Source organism: Chinchilla lanigera, unplaced genomic scaffold (assembly GCF_000276665.1).
Source record: "Chinchilla lanigera isolate Chin_1 unplaced genomic scaffold, ChiLan1.0 scaffold00041, whole genome shotgun sequence".
In the NCBI taxonomy this organism is placed as follows: domain Eukaryota; kingdom Metazoa; phylum Chordata; class Mammalia; order Rodentia; family Chinchillidae; genus Chinchilla; species Chinchilla lanigera.
The window spans coordinates 13623821-13646617 of NW_004955442.1; the positions used below are offsets into that span (position 1 = coordinate 13623821).

The 22797-nt window shown below is 39.7% G+C and overlaps 1 protein-coding gene across 1 annotated transcript in view; it reads left to right on the forward strand.

The window, feature by feature from the left end:
* Crebbp (CREB binding protein) overlaps window positions 1-22797 on the forward strand; it is a gene marked incomplete at its 5' end in the record, with an annotated part of 132418 nt that overhangs the window by 64325 nt on the left and 45296 nt on the right. Inside the window, 6 exon segments of the mRNA XM_005391317.2 lie at window positions 9224-9464; window positions 10763-10876; window positions 18332-18574; window positions 20297-20399; window positions 21129-21275; window positions 22100-22217. Coding sequence (XP_005391374.1) covers window positions 9224-9464; window positions 10763-10876; window positions 18332-18574; window positions 20297-20399; window positions 21129-21275; window positions 22100-22217 — 966 coding nt within the window.

The following is a 22797-nucleotide window of genomic DNA, read 5'->3' on the forward strand; positions in this document are numbered from 1 at the left end:
CATTTTATATAAAGTGCTCAGGGGCTGGGGATTTAGCTCAGCGGCACAGCTCCTGCCCAGCAAGTGCAAGGTCGTGAGTTCGGTTCCCGGTACCGGAGAAAAACCAAAAAAAAAAAAAAAAAAAGTGCTCAAGCATCTATAGATTTTGGTATTCACAGGAATCCTGGAACCAACCACCTCCCACCTCCCACTTTCTGCAGTACTAAGGGACAAGTATACTCTATCAAGGTCATTTAACTTACTTTCTGACACAGGTTTTCAGTTATCAAAAATGTCTTTTGTAGAATTCTCTTAGGATTAGTCCTTAAATCAGGGAAACCTCCTAAGTGGAAGCACAAATTAGCCTAACAGATACTCTACTCTTTCATTGCATGGAAAGTAGACACTAGGAAATTGGTAATTCTCATTAACTGGTGGTCATGGGAAGTGGCTGATGCCTTTCAAGACCCTATAATTTAGATTAGACTTGCCAGTCACCTTGGCTTGTTACCTTGTCCCCATCTTACCAGACCTAGCACCTCCTACCTTTTAGGGTTTCTTTGTATGGTAGCAGGTAATCCCATACCTTATAAGTGGACCTGCTCTTCTCCAGTTTTAAAGGCCTTGGTCTTCAGACAGAGAGAGAGAGTGGCAAGGTGCTTTGCGTTGAATTTGCCATGGCCTTTTCCATCTTGTCCTAGCCATTTGGTTTCTACTTCAAAATTCTGGCTTTTTTTATTTGAATGATTACTTACAAATCATTCTGGTCTAGATTATTCAATTTATTTCCCTTCAAATTTAGACCTTAATTTGTATGTTAACACATTACTGCCAGCTTGAACCCCTGGTCTACATGCATCTTGCCCATGCATTGGGCAGCTTATATACCACTGGTGATAGAAGTGGTATAGTCATGTTTGTACTGCAAGTTGTTTAAGCCACCAGCAGCAAGACATACAAATTACAGCCCCATAGTGAAAGTGTTAATCTTATTTTTAAAGTATCAGTAAACAAGCAAAAAGACAAAAATGCAAGAAGCTTATTCTATCCACCTAAATAGCTATGTTCTGTTTCTTAATCACTTTGGAGTGATTATCCTTTCTTCCAGGTGATAGCTATGTACATATAAAGAGCTTTTCCTCTGTTTTATGATTCCAGAATTTTGTGTTCCCAGCTGTCACAGGGTCCTTCTAGGGGAATCGCAACAAGTGATAGTGCATATCTGTTCCCTGTCCCACCCTATTTTGGCTGTGATGTCATTTTCTTATTCTAAGTAGAGGTTGAGGAGGGTCACATTTCCAAGTGGTTGGAGAGGAAATTTCTAAGGACCATGGCTCTGGACCCCATTGAGATATAGAGGTTTGGACTGACTGGGTCTCAGGGCCATCTCTAGGACTCCAGCCCAAGGTTTGCTTGGGCACCGGGGTCTATGGAGGACAAAAACATGTTCTTCCCTGTACTTTCTCTTTCCATCTCTTACTGTTTGGAACACAGAATCCTTTGAAGACGTTTTTACCTATTCTTGGACACTTTCTGAAAAATAACTTACTTTTCTATGAGAGATGCCAGGATAAATAATTATGCATACTCTGTGCACATCTCCAATTATAACCTCTAAATAGAATACAGGATATAAAGGAATAATGGAGTTGGGGTCAATTACCAAGACTTAGTGTAACACTAGCAATACTAATAAAAACACATGTTAAGATTTTCTAAAAGTTAAAAGAGTATCATCTAGGCGCCGTGGCCATGCTTGTAATCTCAGCACTCAGAAGGCTGAGGCAAGGGGATTGCTATGAGTTTGAGGCCAAGCTGAACTGCATAGTGAGACCCTGTCTCAAAAAGAAAGAAAGAATATTAGAATATATGGAGGCAAACCTTTAAAAGTGATTTGATGGATTCGGTATGACCAGTGGTGGGGTCTGCTGAGTTATCATGACAGTGGATACACACATAGAGCCTGTCACCAAGTTATGTGAAGATGACCAGGATGGTTGAGTAGGCTGCATCCTGAAACGGGGAGGTTCACGATGGAGACTCTGCTGTTGGACTGTGCATTTGCAGTCTGGTCGAGGTGCTTGTCTCTAAACTTTACCTCCTGTCAGCTGGGGCTGTTCCTAAGTGAGCCCCTCTCCCTTGGGGAAGGATAAATCCTAAATGAGTTGCTGTTTGTTGGACTTGAGACTCATTTGCACAGAGTACTTGTAGTATCTTTTGTGTTTCAGATCTTTTTTCATGGTTTATTGATCATTTTGTGTTTGTTCATTTGTACCCAGTAAGTTTAGTCATGGGAGAGAATCAGTTTTTATGTGATCTGGTCTCACACTTTCCCTTTACAACACTGAGGTCTGCTGCATGAGAGTTGGTCATGTGGTTTTTTTCCTCTTCAATGTTTTATTTTATTTCTGTGTGTTAATTTTGGAAAATACGGTAAATCAGGGGCCGGGGATGTGGTTCAGCGGCATAAGTGCTTGCCTGGCAAGCCTGAGGTCATGAGTTCTATTCCCAGTACCCCTCCTCCCCAAATATGGTAAAGCATCAACCTAAAAATAATAAAACATCCCCTGTGGTATTTTAACAATTAGAAATGTCTGTGGCCCTTTGGTAGATGAGTCTCTGTAGGGTGAGAAGGTGGGTTTGTGTTTAAGTTTCACTGGTAGGTGGTTGGGGGCTGCTGCTTTTATGTTGCCTCATTAAGGCCTTCACTCACTACCTTTGCATTACAAAATATTTATCTTTATCTTCTAGTACTTTTATAATTTTAGTTTTTATATTTAATTTCTTAATATTTTTCCACTGATTCTTCTGGTTTCATTTTTCTAGAAAATTTTCTCAAAATTGGAATGCTTTTTTGGTTCTAAAAATAGTAGATGCTTGTTGCAGAACATTCTTACAAAGCAGAATTACAAAAGGTAGAGCATGAAAGACCCTCTTCCCATGATAAAACTAGCAGATAATTTTACTGAGGTTTCTCTAAGAACAGGTACAGACACCTAAAGTTAATAAGGAAAAACTGAATGACTCTTGTAGTACAATTCTACAGCTTCTTTCTCTCTCTTTCTCTTTCTTTCTCTTTCTCTCTCTTTCGCTTTCTCTTTTTCTGTCTTTCTCTTTCTTTCTGTCTTTCTCTTTCTCTTTTTGTTCTTGCTCTTTCTTTTTCTCTCTTTCTCTTTCTCTTTCGTTCCCTCCCTCCCTTCCTCCCTTCCTTCCTTCATACGCAGAATCTAACTCAGGACCTTACCCTTGCCAGGCAGGTGCTTGTGCTACTGAACAATATTCCCAACCCTACATCTTTCTTTTTTAAGCAATATATTTTAAATAGCCATTTGTTAAGGATTAAAGAGCTACCTTATTATTATTTGTTGCCTAAAGTAATAGTTGTTTTGTGTTACCTCCCAATTTTTTGTCTCAGGAATTCAGGCAGGGCTTGGCTTGACTATTCTGCCCCACATGGCTTTGGCTAGGGTTCAGATCTGCTTTATTTTTAATGACTGCGTGTTATTTCCGTATATTTTTATAACTTTAATGTTTAATTAGTCCACTTTTGACAGGTACTTAGACTTTTTTCCAGTTTTTCAGTATTAAATGAGGAAGAGGGGTGTGTGTGTGTGTGTGTGTGTTGTGTGTGTGTGTGTGTGTTTGGAAAAATATGATGAATGTTTAAATTTAAAAATGATTGCAGTAAAAGACATTACTATAAGTCCCCTTTAGAAAAGTCCGCTGCATTTCGGATAAACAATTGTTCAGTTCTTGTTTCTTTGAGCAAACTTACTCAATAAAAAATCTTACTTTCTGAAAAGTTCTGGAAGTCTTCATTGATATTGTGGCTGCTTCAGTGTTGTGAATCAGTTCCAGACATTTACCTTTTCTGGTTATTTTGACTTTGGGACAGAACTATGAGTCCAGCACAGTACCAGACCCAATGAAGAAGGACACACTAATATTTTTAGCAAGCCTATCTTTCTGTTGGATGATATTGCACAGCAGCATTCACAGCATTTTTAATCGCACCTAAAGAAATTAAAGAGAACTTTCAGAACTGCTCAAAGAGTGGCAATGACAAGAACAAAGGGAAAAATGTGTTAAGATAGAGGAGTATTTTGAGGATGAATGATAGTGTCTTTTACTGAAATGTACTTTTAGAAACTACATTTAGGGGCCAGGGATATAGCTGAGCAATACAGAGCCTTCCTGGTAAGCACAGGGTCCTGAGTTTGATACCCTGTACCTTTTTTTTTTTTATCATCACCCCTTATGTCTTTGCACATAAATTGTTGCACTCCCTTGTTCAGTTACTTCTCTAATGATAGATTACAAGTAGAACTACTGGGTGTACATTTTTCCTTTTTATTTTGGAGACAGGGTCTTATGTATAGGTCAGGCTGGCCTCAAACAGCGATTCCTGTCTCAGCCTCCCAAGTGCTGGGATTACAGGCATGTGCCACTGTGCCTGCCTCAACATTTTTTCTTCTAATACATGTTCTTTTTCGAAGTCCTCTGACTTTTTCAAAGTTCATCTGTATCTGTGATCTGTTTTTTTGTGTTTTTTGGGGGTCATACTGATAGTTGTATTCTCTGATGACTACTGAAGTAGAACTTTTAAAAGCAGCTTTAATGAGATGCAATTCAGTTATCGTACATTTCCTTTTTAATGTGCTCAATTTAGTAAGAGTGCGTATGTGCCATAATCACAGTCAGTTTTAGAACATTTTTATCACCCCAAAGGATGAACATGTAGAATATTCGTCACCTCAAACCCATTACCTTTAGCATTCACTCCTTAGTTCCCTTCAACCTTCAGCCCTGTCCAGTCATAAGCCTGCTTTCTACCTGTGTGTATTTATTTTCTTGTGTATATCTAAGGATGGAGTTGGAATCATATGATAATTCTGTATTGAGGAACTACCATACTGTTTTCCAAAGTAACTGCATCGTTTTAAATTTCCAAAGGTAGTAAATTAATATTCTAGTTTCTCCATAGCCTCTTTCATATTGTTGCCACTGTTTTGTTTTGTTTTTGTCATTTTTTTGAGACAGGGTCTCACTGTGCAGTTCAGGCTGGCCTTGAGCTCACTTTGTAGCCTGGGCTGGTCTCAAACTCAAAACCATCCTCCTGCCTCAGCCTCCCAAGTGCTGGGATTACAGGCATGCGCTACCACGCCTGGCCACTCCTGTTCAAAATAGTACTAAAAACATTAGCCAAAGCTATCTGGTAAGAGACAGAAATAAAAGGAGTACATATAAAAAAGAAAGAAGTCAAATTATCATTATTTACAGATGACATTTTTCTTTACATAGGTTTTTTGTTTTTGTTTCTGGTTTTTTTTGTGTGTGTTTTTGAGACAGGGTCTCACTATGCAGTTCAGGATGGCCTTGAGCTCATTTTGTAGCCCAGGCTAGTCTCAGACTTGCAACAGTACTTCTGCCTCAGCCTCCTGAGTGCTGGCGTTACAGGGTGTGTGCCACCACACACAGCACCACTATTATTTAGCATCTGTCTTTGTCTTTTCTTTTTTATTACAGCTATGTTGGGTGTGAAGTAGTATCACATTGCAGTTTTGATTTGTGTTTCCCTAGTGGTTACGAATGTTGAATGTCATGTGCTCATTTGCCATTGGTATATCATCTTGTGATAAGTATCTGTTCAGATGTTTTTCCCATTTTTAAATTTGGTTGCCTTGTTATTATTGGGTTTAAGATTTCTTACATATTTTAGATACATACTGTTGATTAGATCTATGATTTGCAAATATTCTTTTTCTTTTTTTAAGGGTGGGAAAATTTATTGGCGAATAGGAATAGGAAGTAGGAATAGCTCCTGAGAGACAAGAGGGGTCCTGAATGGGTTGCCCTTTTTTTCTCATTCTTTATTTAGAACAGCTGCTTAGTCTCTTCAGCAAGCCAGTGCCATGAGTACCAAAGCAGTGGGGAACAGTAGATGACCAGCTTTGAAGATGATAAGCAAATGTAAGGTGTCACCACGAGTCCTTGTTTGTACAGACCAGCTAGAGAAGACATATGTAGACACATCAGATTTATGGGTGTAAGTTGAGTGAGGAGACTTTTAGCATCGATACTGAATGTCAACAAGGGCATAGTCAGAGGCTATTTGTTTATTAATGCTTCATTTAATACAGCAAAAAAAATCAACCAGGTGTGGTCTGTTGCACCTGTAATATCACCTATTCCCAGCTATTTGGGAGCCTGAAGTGGAATGATTACTGAAGAAATTTGAGACTATCCTATGCAACATAGTAAGATTCTGTCTCAAAACAATTAAATTAAAAATTAAATAACCAGTCCTGTTGTATACTGAGACAGGATGATTGAGCCCAGCCTGAGCAATTTCTAGGATAATTTAGTGACTTAACAAGACCCTATCACAAAAGAAAAAAAAAAATGGTTAGGGGTTAGAGAGCTCAGAGTAAAAGTCGTGGGTTCAGTCCCCCAGTACAACAAAAATTATGCATACATGATTGGATAACAGTTGGCTTTTCTAAACCAAAACCTCAGTATTCAGGTTTAATTGCAATGTTGGCACTTAGAGATAAGAAAGTGGGTTTTAGGTTGCAGTTTAACTCGATCTCTCAAAGGTTCACCATCGCTGCCCTTGGGAGATGAGAAAGCTTCCATTTTATTTCCCAGGTAGGATACTGGTTAAATGAGTGTACAGTTATAGGGTACGATACTATGTTGTCATTATATATCATATTAAGCTACTGTCTGAGACAGCTCAATGGTATGGGGCAGTTGAACCTGAAGAAATATACATGTATACATATGTGTGTTTATAATATATATTAATAAAATCAGATACAAGATTACATTGGTCAGTTCATACGTACAGATATTTCTCGTTTAACAATCCATCTGTTTAACGCCTATTTGGACATGTATTTGAGGCATGCTGCTTGGACTTATGGACTTTTTTTTTTTTTTTAAACTGTTCTATACCTCTTGTTTACAGAGCCTCAGCATCTCTTTTTTTTTGTTTATAGAGTACAGCAATTTTTGCAGATTGTAGTATATAGTACTGTGCTGTAGTTTTATGTTCTCTTATATATTATAGTACTGCATGTAAGAATTATGCAAATAAAAGTCATCAAGTTGGAGTTTCCTTTGACTCTTTTTTTGTTCTAAATATTATAATGTACACATTATATGTAATTCCTCACTGCAACCAGTTCATTTACTACAGCCTGGTCACAGGAACTGAACGTAGTTGTTAAACAATGAATTTATGTGTGCATCTACATAGAAAAAGACAGATGAAAATGTGATATCTGTATATTTCTATAAAAAATAATATATTTGTAGAAAATGGATGCACCTGGAAAATACAATGTTGAGTGAAGTAAACCAGACACACAAGCTTAAATACCATATGGTATCCCTTGTTTGAGTGACACAAAGTACAAAAAAAGAAAATGATAAAGGATATAGGACAGAAGGACAGATCTCTTGCAGTAGGGGCGTGATCCAAGGGAACAAGGGTGAGGGGTGAGGAGGAGGGGAAGGGGAAATAAGAATAAAGATATGCCAGGTGCAGGAACCTAATAACCCCAATTAATGTAAACACTGTGTGCCATAACATGAGCTAAGAAAAATAACACCAACAAATATGAAAAGGGAGATAGGGGAGCCAGAGGGAGGGGAAAGGAGGGAGTAAGAAAAAAAAACAAGCTGTAATATGTACATGTAACCACTCCCAAAGTGATTGTAAACTATGAATTGCAAACATGTACCAGTTTTTAAAAACCTATTAATACTTTAGTAGTAGACTCCTGGATTTTGGTATTTTAAATTATTATTAATTATTTCCTTAATACTTTTATTTTCCAAATTTCCTGCAATATATGTATATTGCCTGTTTTGATTTTATAATGAGGGAAAGGAAGCATAAGGAAAAGACTTTTTTTCATAGGATTTTCATACTTCGAATTCAGGGTGTTCTGCCTCACCTAGAACTTTTGCTTTGTTTTGTGTGTCATCCTCAGGCTTCCAGGAGTTGTGCTCCTTGCTTCCTGAGTGAAGCCATCTGAGTTCTTACAAAGATGAAACCCAAACAGAAAACTAACTTTACAAACTGAGCTTTGATTCATTAAAAAGCATTTTTATATTTTTTGCTTCCTATTGCAAATACATCATTTTGGTTCTTAAATTATAAAATGAGAGTGGCATTATATTTTAAGGAAAGTAAGCGTCATGGACTCAAAACTGGGAATATCAGAAGATTAGAGAATTGGAAATCCTTAACCTGGGGATGATGTTATTTTATATTAGGAACATTATATTTCTGTTACTGATAAGGCTTTGTAGTAAGTTTGTCTGAAGGATATGGGTGATTCATAAAGAATGAGATCCTACAGGTCACTTTTGTCTCTTTGGAGCAGGGAATTGAACTCAGGACCTCACACTTACCAGACAGGCATCATGCCACTGATCTATATCCCCGACCCCTACTTTTTCTATTTGTACTTTAGAAGAATGCTTGGTCTGGTTAGTTGTTTTAGACAGATGAAGGCAAGCAAATACTAGTTTCTATATTTTTAGCAGATCATGAAATACTTTCTGAAAAATGTTGTTAGATATTTTAGTGGAAATTTTAATGAAAGCATTTCTTAAGACAAGAAATCATTCAGATTGTACTAGATAATTGTCTTTTAGGAGACACTATGTGACCACTGAGAAATCAATCTACAAATGTCCTTAGGATACACAGTAATCCAAGAAGTGTGCTGCAAACAAAAGTCAGAACAAAAAGTGTTACCAACTCTTTGCTACCTCAGGTATTTGCAGTATGTTTTTAGTTCATCAGGCCATGGCAGTCTTTTTAATTTGGTTGAAATGTGAAATTGCCAGTGCTTGACCATTTTGGGACCATTTGGGACCTGAAAGCAGCAGTTTCTTGTGGTTTAGCTTGCTATCATACGTAGTTTTTCCAGTAGCTGTATGTATTGTAGAGTGAGTTAGATCTTAGCTACTGCAGTCCAGAGTAAGTGTAATTGTCTTGTTTTTGATAATTGTATACAATTGAACTTGAAACAGCCTTGCATCTGAGTTGGATTGATTTCTGTGCTTCTAGAGCTTCTTAATGTCACTGATGGATTACAAAGAACTACACCGATTTCCTCTCTGTGACTAATATTATCCATCAGTTTTTACATTCATTTGAACAATACTTAATAAACATGAATTGGAATTCTAAAAACTTAATTTTTTAAATTCTGTTTTATTTTAGTCACAAATGCAAACATCAGTGGGAATTGTACCCACACAAGCAATTGCAACAGGCCCTACTGCAGATCCTGAAAAACGCAAACTGATACAGCAGCAGCTGGTTCTACTGCTTCACGCTCATAAATGTCAGCGACGAGAACAAGCCAATGGAGAGGTTCGCGCCTGCTCTCTACCACATTGTCGAACCATGAAGAATGTTTTGAATCACATGACACATTGTCAGGCTGGGAAAGCCTGCCAAGGTAAGTGCCCTTTTCTAAAGTAGTGGCAGCAGCCAGGGTGGAATTTGCCTTTATTCTTCTTGTTTGGTGGATTTCTTATTCAGGCCTTGCAGCTGAGGTACTGACCTCCTTTTAGTGTGGCCTAGAACATGTTGCTCTCACGTTCCCCACACCTGACACTGTTACCCTCAGAAGGCTCACCTGCTGAGGAGAAAGGCAATGTGGTTTTCTGTTACTGTGACCCTCTCCTGCATGATGCTATTTCCTGAGTTGGTTCTTTTTCTGTTTCCGCTTATGGAAGCCTTTTGTCATTTCTTGAGCACTTCTTGTTGTAAACGTCTAGGTTGTAGTTTTCTTCCGGTCATATAATGTAGCACGTGTACAGGCAAGCACATACCCTTTCGTGCATCCCACGATCTGTCTTGCAGTTGTTTCCTGGACTCAGACCAGCAGTTGGCCCACTGCCTTGCTCCTCTACCCTATGTCTTAAGGCTACTTCTGGTGACAGCCAGGTTGTCCTGGGTGACTGACAGTGACCCAGGAACTGTGCACTGTGTCATCCTTAGACAGGTAGTGAATCGGGCACATTGTGTCCCTCCCTTTCCCCTCTTTTACCAGGCACTTCAGTTCTACTGAGGAAAGTGTTTTCTGTTAACAACTGTGCTTTCCTGTAATCTTTGTCCTTTTTCCTTCTCTTCTTCTTTGTGGTCATAAACCTTGGAGAAGATCTCTCCTTGATCTCCCTCTCTCGTGTAGTGACATTTGTGAGTCCCCAGGATATTCCTGATCATGACGGAAGTACAAAAAAGGGGGAGATTAGACTTTAGGAGATGAAGACTGAGAATAACCAGGGTTCAGTTCCCACTCACATACTTTACGATGCACCCAAGGTTCTTTTTGGAATCTCCACAGACTTCTTATTTTCTTCTCTATCTATGTTTCTTCAGGTGTAGTGTTTAGATGGCTTCATCTTTAAAAACAACTTACCATTTTTATTTTAAATAGTGACATTGTTCTACCTTTCATTGCAGTGGTTATTTTAGGTTGAATAGTTTTTGTTTTATTTGTGTGGGCTGAACCCTAAATCACCCATCATTCATAACATTGCTTCTATAGGAAGTTTCTGTTTGAAATTCTTAATAGTCAACTTACAAACTTTTTGGAAAATAGCCTGTTTGTAAGTTGAGGACTGCCTGTACTACGTTATGGTTGCACTTGTTACCATTTTCTTATGGAATCTGGCATTATAATTTTAGGTGTAATTGAAAGTATGACGATTTGGATAGAAAAATAACATCTCGTTGTTTTTCTGGTCATAGTTGCCCATTGTGCATCTTCACGACAAATCATCTCTCATTGGAAGAACTGCACACGACATGACTGTCCTGTTTGCCTCCCTTTGAAAAATGCCAGTGACAAGCGAAACCAACAAAGTAAGTGAGCACGGGGACAGAGAAGCTTGGAGATGAGAATAGCAACTACTTCTAAAGACAATGTAGAGAGTAGGCAGGGCATGGGCAAGGGTTACCAGCTGTAAAGTGTGAGGGTGAGATAGGGTGGACAGGGACCCAGATGCAGCCAAGTTCAGAGGGTAGAAGGGCTGTCCGCAAACATGAATGGCTATGTTGGGCTTTCATCCCTCCCACCCTTCCCTACATACATGCACTTGAAGGAGTGTGAACCACTGACCAAAGAGCTGACCTGAAGACTTGATATTGTCTGACAGATACGTAGTATGAGGATTTGAATGCCATGTCACTTATAATGGTGATGACATCATGGGAGAGACAGGGGCATTTCTTTTGGAGTTGGACATCCATTCTCCTGAAGTAAGTTGGAGCTGTGTCAGCCAGGCTGGGTCAGTGTAAGACTCCACCTATAGACATTGGTGAAGCATTTTTCCTCCTACTGGGAGACACAGTTCCAAGACCAATTTATGTAACTAGCAATTTATTTAGCTTCAGATTGAGAATCTCTGCCCCAGGACAGGCACATCCTGATCATTCCCATTATTTTGTCATCTTCTGACTTACCTGTGTAGCCAGTAGCACAGTTGATTTCAAGCTGATCCCTATCTGTCGGGAGACCTGTGTGTATGTGTGTGACCCCAAATGACCCAGCTGTTTATAGGGCTCAGAGAATAGTAAGAGGTCTGAGTATCTCCTCTGTTTCTAAGGCCTTATCCTGTTGTTTCAAAGATGAAACTGTGGTCTTTGGGTCTGTCCCTCATTTGGACAGCTAGGAAATACCCTTTGGGCTCACATCACCCTCTGGCTAGAGTCATGCCCTTCCTTAGTGATCTTTCAGCATGGTAGTCTTCTTCATCTTTCTTTGTCTCTCTATTGTGCTGTCTGGGCTCCTCCACAGTTGCAGTCTAAGTATACATTCCTCATGTATCTCAGTCATCTTCCTCAGGTTCTGTTGCTGCCTAGTGAACATGTGCTGCTTTCTTTCTGGTGGCCTCTGGAGGGCACAGGGAGAGATGGAGAAGCACTCTGATCTGGAGAGTGCTGTTGAACAGAGCACATGGTTTCCTTTTAGTCCAGCCTTCCTCCCTCACGAAGGGGCTTCGAGCTGACAAGGCACATTGTGCTTTGTTGAAAATAGGGTGTCCTCATCACCTAGGAGAGAAATTCCAGGATGCTGGGACTTATTTTTCTTCCCTATGGAGGAGCCACAGTAAATTTCTTAAAAGTGAGTTTCCTGAGTCGGTTAAATTATTCTTTGATTGACCAAAATTTGTATTTTTAATCCCCAAGTTTCCCTAGGCATTTCTTATATAAAATGAAGTTCTAAGATTTTGGGCCTTCTAGAACCAGATATTTGGGGTGACAGTTCTGGTGGAGGAATATAGTCTCTTCTTCCTCCAAGTTAGTGTAAAGCCTTTTTTAAGAATTAGTGTTTTTGTGGTGGTGAAGTTTCTTGTGCTTTAGGACACATTTCAGTTCTAGACTCTTAAGTACCAAAATATTCGTGGTCAAGTAGTTGTACAATGTTAATTCAATGATAATCTAAGATTTCACTCTTAACATTTAATTGAAAGGTATGACTTCTAGGATCTTTTGTATTTAGTATGTACTACCATGACAATTGTAAACGTTCATGATTCTCTTTTTAAGAAATACTTATGTGGTTTCTGTTTTTTAAAAGAGAAAAGAAATGTGTGTGGTTTGTTGTCTTAACATCCTTACACTGTAACTAACTGTCAGGATGTTGTGAAAATAGATTCACTGCATGCTCTCTCAAGTGGTAAACCACAGTCTTTCTACTAGTCATAATGTGAGATGTTACCAGGGGGATTTTAGAACACAGAGTTACAGGGAAGGTTGAGGTGAACTCTGCGCAGGATCTTGGTCATTTTCACTTAAAAAAAGAAAAGAAAACATTCCTTTAAAAAATGTACATGCTTCCTAAATTAGGTTCTAGTGTTGAGTCTGTTCTTTTGGTGCTAGTACTAGAGTTTTGCAAATACAGAGCTTCTTTATATAAGTTAGAAAGTTTTAGCAATATCATTTCTGTAAATTTTTCTCCTCACCATGGAGAATGAATTTAACTTTTGCAAAAGGGGTGAAGATGCAGCTTAGTGGTAGATCAGTCCTTAATACTGCAAAAAAGTAAAATAAAAGTAATGTGATGGTGGCCTCACTCACAGGATTGATTGGGGGAAAGTCGGCTCTTGGCAGTCCTTGTGGAGTCCATGTGAGCCTGGACTACTTCACCGAGAAAGGCAAGGCTTGATGGATCCCAGATAAACAAAGTAATGATGGATCCTATACAGTAGGAACACTGTCAGCACAGTGTAGACTCTGCAAAGGGACAGATTTGACTGAACTCAAGTGCCTATGCAAGTAAGGTGACTCAGTGGTAGGCTTTTTGGTTGTGTTTTTTTGTTTTGTTTTTTCTTTTTGAAACAGAGTCTCTCTGTGCAGTTCAGGCTGGCCTTGAGCTCACTTTGTAGCCCAGGCTGTCCTTAAACTTGCAACAATCCTGGTCCCAAGTGCTGGGATTACAGGCATGCGCCACCACACCCAGCTCTAGGCTTTCATATTACAATCTACATTTTAAGCAAATTCCCAGGTCTGTAGCATGTACATTAAAATCTGAAATTTCTTGCCTTGGATGCCTTCAGGGCCAGGTATTTGTACTAGAGCTGTAGATAAGAATGGAGTCTTTCTTTGAGGGAAACCCAACAGGAACTGTCAAATAAAGTGCTTCATGGCCAGTGCCAACCTTGGGATTAGCCACAGTGCAAGCCCTGGCAATTGTTTATGGTCAGGAGTCCTCCAGCCTTTTGCTCCAATATTTCCATTCCCTTTACCCTCACTACCTGGCTTCCTACCTCTGATTGTTTGGAGTGCCTCCCTTTGTTAAATTGAGTCACATCAGCTTCCTCCAAACTCAGCCTCATCCACTGCCACTGCAATGCTTGACTAGGCCCTCTGCTGCTCCTGAGAGCATGCAGAGTCTGCAGGACACCTCTGACAGACAGAAGTGGGGATGGGGCTGGGGAAGGGGAACTGAGACCAGCGTGACTGTAAAGAGAATGGTGGGCTTGCAGTCCCTGGCATAAGCATCGATCATTGGTGATGGATTGTCAGAATAGCTTCTCTTTTCCTTTCTGGGTACAGCAAAATCACTCTTAGTGCATCTCTTGGCTTCTGAGGAAAACCCTCTGTTGAGGGCTAGAAATAGTATCAGTGGTGGAAGGACCAGTTGTGGACATGGACATACCTAGGCACTCGTGTATTTCGCATTGTTACTGTGTCCTGCTCCCAGCAGGAGAAGCCGTAACAGGGTAAGTCCTGGCCTGCACAATACCTATGAAGCATTGCGGTAGTGCCTCCACCTTGGCAGAGATATCTGCAAGTTTGAAAGAATTCTGGCACTGCTTTTTTGGTAGAAATCTAAGGAATGAGATTGATTACTTGACTTGTCTGCCTTGTAATGAGTCTCCCACCTCCCTGACAAGGCTTTGAACTTAGTTCATTTTTCATTGAGTTTCCAAATTGAGTTCCATTTTATTGAGAATGATTCGGGACTGAAGTATTCTGATCAACTGAATGCCTTGAGTTAGCAGCATATACTATACAGGGAGCATCTTAGTAGATCAGTCTTTGTGCTTACTGGGGAAGGGACTGTGTTGTCCCTGCTTGAATGGCAAATGAGTCCTAGAAAGAGCCCACTATATACTTGACCTTTTGTTTGATAGGACATGGACTCTTAGTTTAGATACAACAGAAATGGTAGTTGTGAGGAGGAGAGGGGTGTTAGGGGATTTAAAGAGGCAGATACAGTATGTGGATTAAGATACACCACCCAATACATTCTAGGAGAACCTAAACTGGTCTGTTAGGACACTGCAGGGTTTGATATCAAATCGTAAGGATTAATGACACATGATTGTAGCATTAAGCTCTAGAAAGGAAAAGAGATGTAAAAATGACCAGAAAAACAAAGTCAGCATTGGTAGTGTGAAAACTTGATGAACATAGAAGACCTCATTTTCAAGAGTGCAGGTAGCTGAAGTCATGCTGTCGTTAGCCTTCTTTTCATTCTTGCTGGTCCCAAGGGATTCAGTAAGCCAGCATGGTAAGCCTGGTTTCAGTATTACATAGCTGCAAAGTCCCCTAGACTGACTGGCATTTCACATGGTCTAATGTGGTAGGTGAAAAATAAACTAAATCCTACATGGACTTTCTCACCTTTTGTGATATACAAGAACAGGGAGATGAGCATGATTTCTCTGATCCAGGGTCATAAGCTACCATGTTGCATGTGTCAGGTGATGGTTAGAGCATTTTGCTACGTCTCCCAACAGATCCTAAGCTCAGGAATTACACAGACTGTGCTTGCCATTTGTGTCTATTGCATGAGCGAGTGAGCACACCAAGTGTATTTTCAAGCCTGAAGATAACCAGTGACCGAGTAGGTCCTATGAGAATTTAGAAAGGCTCAGAACTTCTGTGGAGGCCTGGTAGCAGCCTGAGTTTGCAGAACATAATCGATGGCTGCTTTCATATGACTCCTCTATCAATCACCCATTGCCCCCACAGTATATGCCAGTGTCTCTTTAATATTCCTGCTCTTTTATCTAGTAGCATCATTTGGATCTCATGCTTAAATGTCAGAGGCCATTTTTATTTATTTGTATTATTTGTTTTTCTGAAATAGGGTCTCTTGCTATGTAGTCAATCCATGCTGTCCTCAAAATCATCCTGCCTCAGCCTTCCAAGTGCTGGGAATATAGATGTTCACTAGCATGTGTGGCTTATTTCTGAAATGATAAAATGCCAGGGTCCAAATGTATACCTGCATTCTGATAGGTAGATTTTCTCTCAAAATAAAAATACAACAATGTTTATATGTAGGAAATAAATGCTTTTAACACAAATACAGAATACAATGACCATGTCAGCATGAGAAGCCTTTTGTAAGTCAGATACTAGCTGCTCTGTACATGCCTTTGGATGTAAGAATGCCATTCACCCTAACGTGAGTGTCTTAGCTAAATTGATGGCATTTGGGGGAAGTATGGATGAAAGAGGAATATAGTAGAGTGAAGTTCTTAAAGCACCTCTGTTGCCTCTTTATTCAGGAAAGGAAGGCCACATAGATACTTTTTTTTTTAATTTATGGCTACAATTCATCACCGTGTATATCAGATGTATTCTAAGAGTGTTCTTTTTTATACTACAAGGTGATTGTAAACAATACTGGGTTAGTGGTGTGTCATAGAAGTAGAGCATATGCATATCATGCACCAGGTCCTGGGTTCAATCCCCAGCACCAAAGAAAGTAAGCCTAGCATTATTACTTTCTTCTTTATATATCATAGTTCTTTTTAAAAATTTAGCATGTCATTTTCAGAGGTACAGAAGGTAAAGGTATTGTACATGACTATTTCAGCTACACACTATCATAAGATATACCTTGAGAATTCTTTTCATTTATTATAATGAGGTGCTTGGTTTGTGTAATTGTGTCTAATGAGAGTTAATGAGTTCGAGATCTGAATATCCTTATTAGAAAAGTTAATAGTATGGAATGGATAATTACCAAGAAGCATTTTTTTTAAAACACATTTTGGCTTAATTAAGTTGCTGTGAAAAGTATTTGAGTTGTTTAATATACTTGTACTGTTGACTGTAAGAATATTATTGTTACATATAATGCTGTGAATTTGAACAAAGGGTTTTGTGATAGTGTTTTATGAGTCAAAAATTACATGATAAAACCATGCCTGCTTGCACATGGTAGTAACTCCAGCACTTCAGAGGCTGAGGTAAGAGAATTGCCATGAGTTCAAGTCCAGCCTGAACTACAAAGAGAGACCCTGAATTACAAATATATATGATCAATTTTATAAGCTTTTTTTTTTTTTTTTTAAGAAGTTTAATTTGGCTCACCATAAGCTGTACTTTCATACATGGTCTAAAATTTACCAAAAGTTAGAAAGGAACTCTTTAAGAAATAGTGTGGTGGGCACACGCCTGTAATCCCATTACTCAGGAGAGAGTTCAAGGCCAACCTAAACTGTATAGCAAAACCCTGTCTCAAAAAGAACAACAACAAAAAAATAGTGTAGCATAAAACTTCTGCCATATAGTAAATGCCAGATGAGGACAGTTACATGAGTAGTTTGCTGAGCTGAAGGAGTGAACTGGAAATGACCAAAGAAATAAAAGTTTGGGGTCATCTCTCAGTTAATTTGAGAGCTCTTTGGAATGGAGTTTCTATGTCAACACTTGTTTTTCTTTAGACTCTTGGAGTTAGTCTGCTGGATGGCACATAAAGACATTTACAGGCCTGGGTAGTAGAACCAAATGATGGCTGCACGAGGCATATCCAAGTCTTGAATACCAAGTGTACTAAGATGACACCTGCATAAGTAAATGAAAACCCATGTAGAATCTTCAGGCCTTGTTCCATCATCCCTTAATTTCAGCCAGATAGTCATTCACTCATTACAGAATTTCTTTAACAGCTTCAGATAGACAGAGAGTCCAAGCCTAGCATTTTGCTGTCCTGCTTAGGAATCCCACAGAGAGCTTGTTAATGCTGTCATTGCTTGAGTAAGTTTCAGAGAATTACAGTTTGGTTATTTGAAAATCATGTCATAAATTAATGGAAACAGACTGACTGGATGTCACCTCTGCTAATCTCTCTGTACCTAGAAAGGCTCCTTCCTTCATCTCAGATGGCTGCTGACCCCTATAGAATCTAGCATTTTGCTGTGTCACACACTTGCCCCTCACTGGAACTGACTTCTAAGGATTTTCTAGATCTTTTTTTGTTATTTTTTATTTTGGAGGTTTTTTTGTAGACAGGATCTCACTATGTACTTCAGGCTGACCCTGAACTTACTATGTAACCCAAGCTGGCCTCAAACTTTTGGAGATCCTCCTGCCTCAACCTCCAAGTGATGGGATTATAGGCTTGCATCACCACGCCTGGCATAGAATTCTCTAGATTTTAATATATAGCCCCCTCCCTGCACTGTGCTGGGGGTCACGTCTAGAGCCGTATTATGCATGCTAGGTAAACAGTCTACAAGTGACGTACACCCCCTGCTTGCTAACTTTTTTTTTTTTTTTTTTTTTTTTGCTTGCTAACTTTTTATTAAGTGATCTCTCAGATTTTTATGGTCTGTTACTTCTAAGACAGAAATATGAATTTTCTTTAGGTTTTTATTCCTCAGCTAATGACAAAAAAAGTAGGATTTTTTTTTGGTGGCGGGAACAGCTCCTTTCTCCATAGCTTGTTTTAATGCTGTATAAAATGCATACACTGTCTTCTGATAAGATTTTATTTGCTTTTCAGTAGTTTTTAAATAATTTGTGGGCTTCTTTTTACTTACCTTTTTTTTGCCTCTCTGTTTGTTGTTCTAGCCATCTTGGGGTCTCCAGCTAGTGGAATTCAAAACACAATTGGTTCTGTTGGTGCAGGGCAACAGAATGCCACTTCTTTAAGTAACCCAAACCCCATAGACCCCAGCTCCATGCAGCGGGCCTATGCTGCTCTTGGACTTCCCTACATGAACCAGCCCCAGACGCAGCTGCAGCCTCAGGTTCCTGGCCAGCAACCAGCACAGCCTCCAGCCCACCAGCAGATGAGGACTCTCAACCCCCTGGGTAGGTGAAGGAGTGCTCAAAAACTGCCTTTGTCCACATGTAGGAAATGGATAACAACTCTTACTGGGACCCAAGGCTGCTTTCAGTTCTAATTTTTACTTCAGATTCAGTGGTTGAAATAGCAGCCCTCTAAGAAAAAGCTATAATATCTGATGTAAGGAAAATATTTGATGCTTGTAAAAAGAGCAGCATTTACAAGAAAAACAGTGCCTTCCTGCTTGCTTTGCCACATCTATCTGGATAATTTTTATAAAGGACATGCCATATGTCTCAGAATGCAAAATCTTTCAAGTTGGAATCATGGTTGTATCACTTGGGTGGACTCTGGTAGACCACTTATTCAATGAGGAATGGGTAGTTGTTTGCCCTTTCCTGGCACATCTTGATTATGGTCCCCCCACCACTGGAAGTGGCCAAGTCTGGATTCCAGTTGGTCAGCAGTAGGAGTCTCACAAACTGCTGTTGCAGGCCTCAGGGTGGATCAACATTTCCTCTTGTCAGTCCAATCCATCAGGTGCCAGCCTTTAGTAACTTGCTCATACATATGCACAGTTTTTGCCTTTTCTGGATATTGTTTCCTTCCCATTTTTCTCTAAACGGACACAGCCATTTTAAGCTCAGGCTCATGGTGCAGGGGCAGTGCTCTCTGTGAAGGCATAGCTGCTGTGCTAATTTCATTCTCTTTCCAACAGAACCAGTATTTGAGAATCAAAAATTATTCTAAAAAATAACCACTTGAGCAGGGTGTGGTGGTACACACCTATAATCCCAGCACTTGGAAGGTTGAGGCAAGAGGATTGCCTCAAGTTTGAGGCCAGCCTAGGCTACATAGTAAATTTAAGGCCAGGCTGAACTATAAGTGAGACTCTGTCTCAAAAAAAAAAAACAAAAAAAAAAAAAACCAAAAACAAGGAAAGAACCCATTAAAATCACCTTATACAGTGGTGCCTTGGTTGATGAACTTAATTCTTTCCACAATTCTAGTTGTAAACTGAGTCAAATTTCCCTATAAGATCACCATTGAACCTAACCACTAGATTTCAGTTTGCATCCAATTCACTTTGTAGCCAGAATTGTAGAAACAATTAAGTTCATGAACCAAGATACCACTGTATATTGCTTTTTGGAAAATAATTGCCTTAATGACCATCAAATTAATACTCAGACTAGGTTGAAACCCTAATACCAAAGTTCTAATATGATTCCACTTCTGTTAATGGTATAATTTGGGAAAATACTAATAACCTTTTTCTGAGTCTCAACTTATTCTTACTTTAATATGAAGATTGTAGAAAAATAAGGTCTTCTGTATTTTTTTTCCTGTGCTTAATTTTTATAATTTTATTTTATAGTATGACCGAAAAAAGGACACATAGCTGACAGCTCACGTAGTTGTCTAGAGTGTGATATTAATGAAGCAGAATCAAAGTTGGAGGTAGGAAGTGGGCTGTTTATAATTTTCCCCACAGCCATAGAGTCCACTGAGGACACCAGTGAGCTTTCAGAACATGCCTTATTTTAGTTACAGAGTAGCGTGGGAAGGAGTTGACAACAGAATATGTACAAGTTAGTCTCCATTTCTGAAAATACAGCTCCCAGAGTTCCTGCCATACTGCCTGTTACTATAATGAATCACATATTTTTGTGGTGACTTTTTGTCTATTAACAGAACTTTAAAGTATTATAATCGAAGAGTTAATCGATTTCTCTTTGTCTTTAAAGGAAATAACCCAATGAACATTCCAGCAGGAGGAATAACAACAGATCAGCAACCACCAAACTTGATTTCAGAATCAGCTCTTCCAACTTCCCTGGGGGCCACCAAGTAAGACACAGGTTTTCATTGGCTCCTAAATGAGGGACAGACAGGCATGAGAGTAGGTGGCAGTCATGCACAACTCTGTGATCCTTCTCAGTGTATGGAAAAGGAAGTTCTTTAAAGCAGGTGTGTCCAACCCATTCCCCACATAGGGCCCCGGACAGTTAGTAATAATGGTCCCACAAGATAGTAAATTATGTAATTTTTTAGCAATATTATTCACAGCTTAGTTGCATAGTGCTCCACCACAGACTTCTTAGGTGACAAGGGAGCTCTGTGTCAGGGAATCCACAGTATAGCGCTAGCTCCACCCCCCACACCTGCCATACAGTCCATCCGTTCAAAACCTGTGGTGTATGAGACGTTACATGCACTTATACTTGGAGAGTAAAATACAGTAATTACTGATAATGGAGGAAGTTTTACTGTATGTTTTATATGTTGCCCAAGACAATACTTCTTTATTTAGCAAGGCCCAGGCAAGCGAAAAGGTTGGGTACATGTGCTGTAATAGGCAGGGCATGGGGACTGGCTGCCATTTTTCTTTTTTCAGTTACAAATATAGAACAGAATAATGTGAACATAGTTTGAATTTTGTTGTCCATACATTACTTGCTCCTCCTAACTTAAACTTTCTAAGTCGTGTATGGTTGAAGAAGAGCCTTATTTTGAGATCATTTGAATCACTTGCTAGGTAGCAGATGAGTATCACTATGTTTCACCTCTCTTCCCCAGCCCACTGATGAACGATGGCTCAAACTCTGGTAACATCGGAAGCCTCAGCACAATACCTACAGCAGCACCTCCTTCTACCAGTGGTGTTCGGAAAGGCTGGCATGAACATGTCACTCAGGACCTGCGGAGCCATCTAGTGCATAAACTGTATGTACCCAGGGTAGTGTTGCAATTTTGCCGTAGATAACTGATTTTGTTCCTTGTTTGCCCCTTGACTCCCAGGTGACATTAACCTGGGAGCTGCAAAGGGTCATTTGCGTGTTTTAAGAAGTCAACACATTGGGGCTGGGGATTTAGCTCAGCGGCAAAGCACCTACCTGCCTGGCAAGTGCAAGGTCGTGAGTTCGATTCCTGGTACCAGAAGAAAAACAAAAACAAACAAAAAAGAAGTCAACACATTGCTAATAGAGCCCTGTGCAGGACTTATTTCCAAGACCCTGGTCCCTAGTAACAGAGGCATCCACAGAGTACAGAGGGGTATGACCAGCAACCAGACCTCTGGGATTAGCTCAAGACCTTTGCCTTGTGGCTCAAAACTGTCATTATAGAAATCCCTGAGAACTGGAGGGAACTAGGTCCTATTGAGTACAGATGGCATAACCATATAGTGTGTTAACACACAGAAAGTTAGTAGTTAATTTTCTCAAGCTACATATCTTAAATTGGAGGTGAAGTTAATCAGCTAGCTTTCTTAGAAGTTTTTTCCTTATTTTGATAAATGTTTTTACAGTAAGTAGTTTAAAAATTAGATGAAATCACATTTTTCTTAAAATGACCCAGCACATATCTCTAAAAGCAAAATATCGACATACAGGTAGCAAGTCATGGTTGTTTCCTATGTTCATTTCATGCATGAGGGACTTGGGATTTCTCCCAACACCATATCATTCCAAGAGTGAGCCAGTCCTGCTTTTGTAGTTCTCATATGACCACGTTAAAAGTAGACTGATAAGAGTATGTTGTTGTTTCAGCGTTCAAGCCATCTTCCCAACCCCAGACCCCGCAGCTCTGAAGGACCGCCGCATGGAGAACTTGGTCGCCTACGCTAAGAAAGTGGAGGGAGACATGTATGAGTCTGCTAACAGCAGGGTAGGTCACCAGGCAGCAGTTGAGCCTGTGCAGTACCTGCAGTGGGGAGAATGGCATCCATGTAGTTTGTGATCCAGAGTGGGGGAACCTGTGTGATCTGGGGACTCCTCACCTTGAAGACCCTGACCAGAGAGATATCTTGATAAGACCATAGATTCCTGCATAGCTCTCTTATTAACTATAAGTGTTATGCTGCACAGGTACAAAGAGTATGTAAAATCCCACCATGTCTTTGGGACGTACTCTCATAGGGGGTATTACTTGTCATGCTTATACTGTATCACTTCCTTTGTTGGTGAATACCTGAGAAGAGGCTCAATTGTGTAATGCAGTGTAATTGTATTGAGCACCTACTATTTGATAAATGAAGTCACTGGGAATTGAGCAAGAATTTGGTCCTTTGATTTATCAAACCCATTGTATATTTGCCAACACACTTAAAAAATTTGCCTGAGATGTAGCTCAGCAGAAAAGCACCTGTTTAGCATACTCAAGGCCCTGTGTTTGATTCTCAGCACCAAAAAAAGAAAACAAAAAGCAGTTAGTTTGTTAGAACTTAAGAAACAGGCCACTTGTTTTT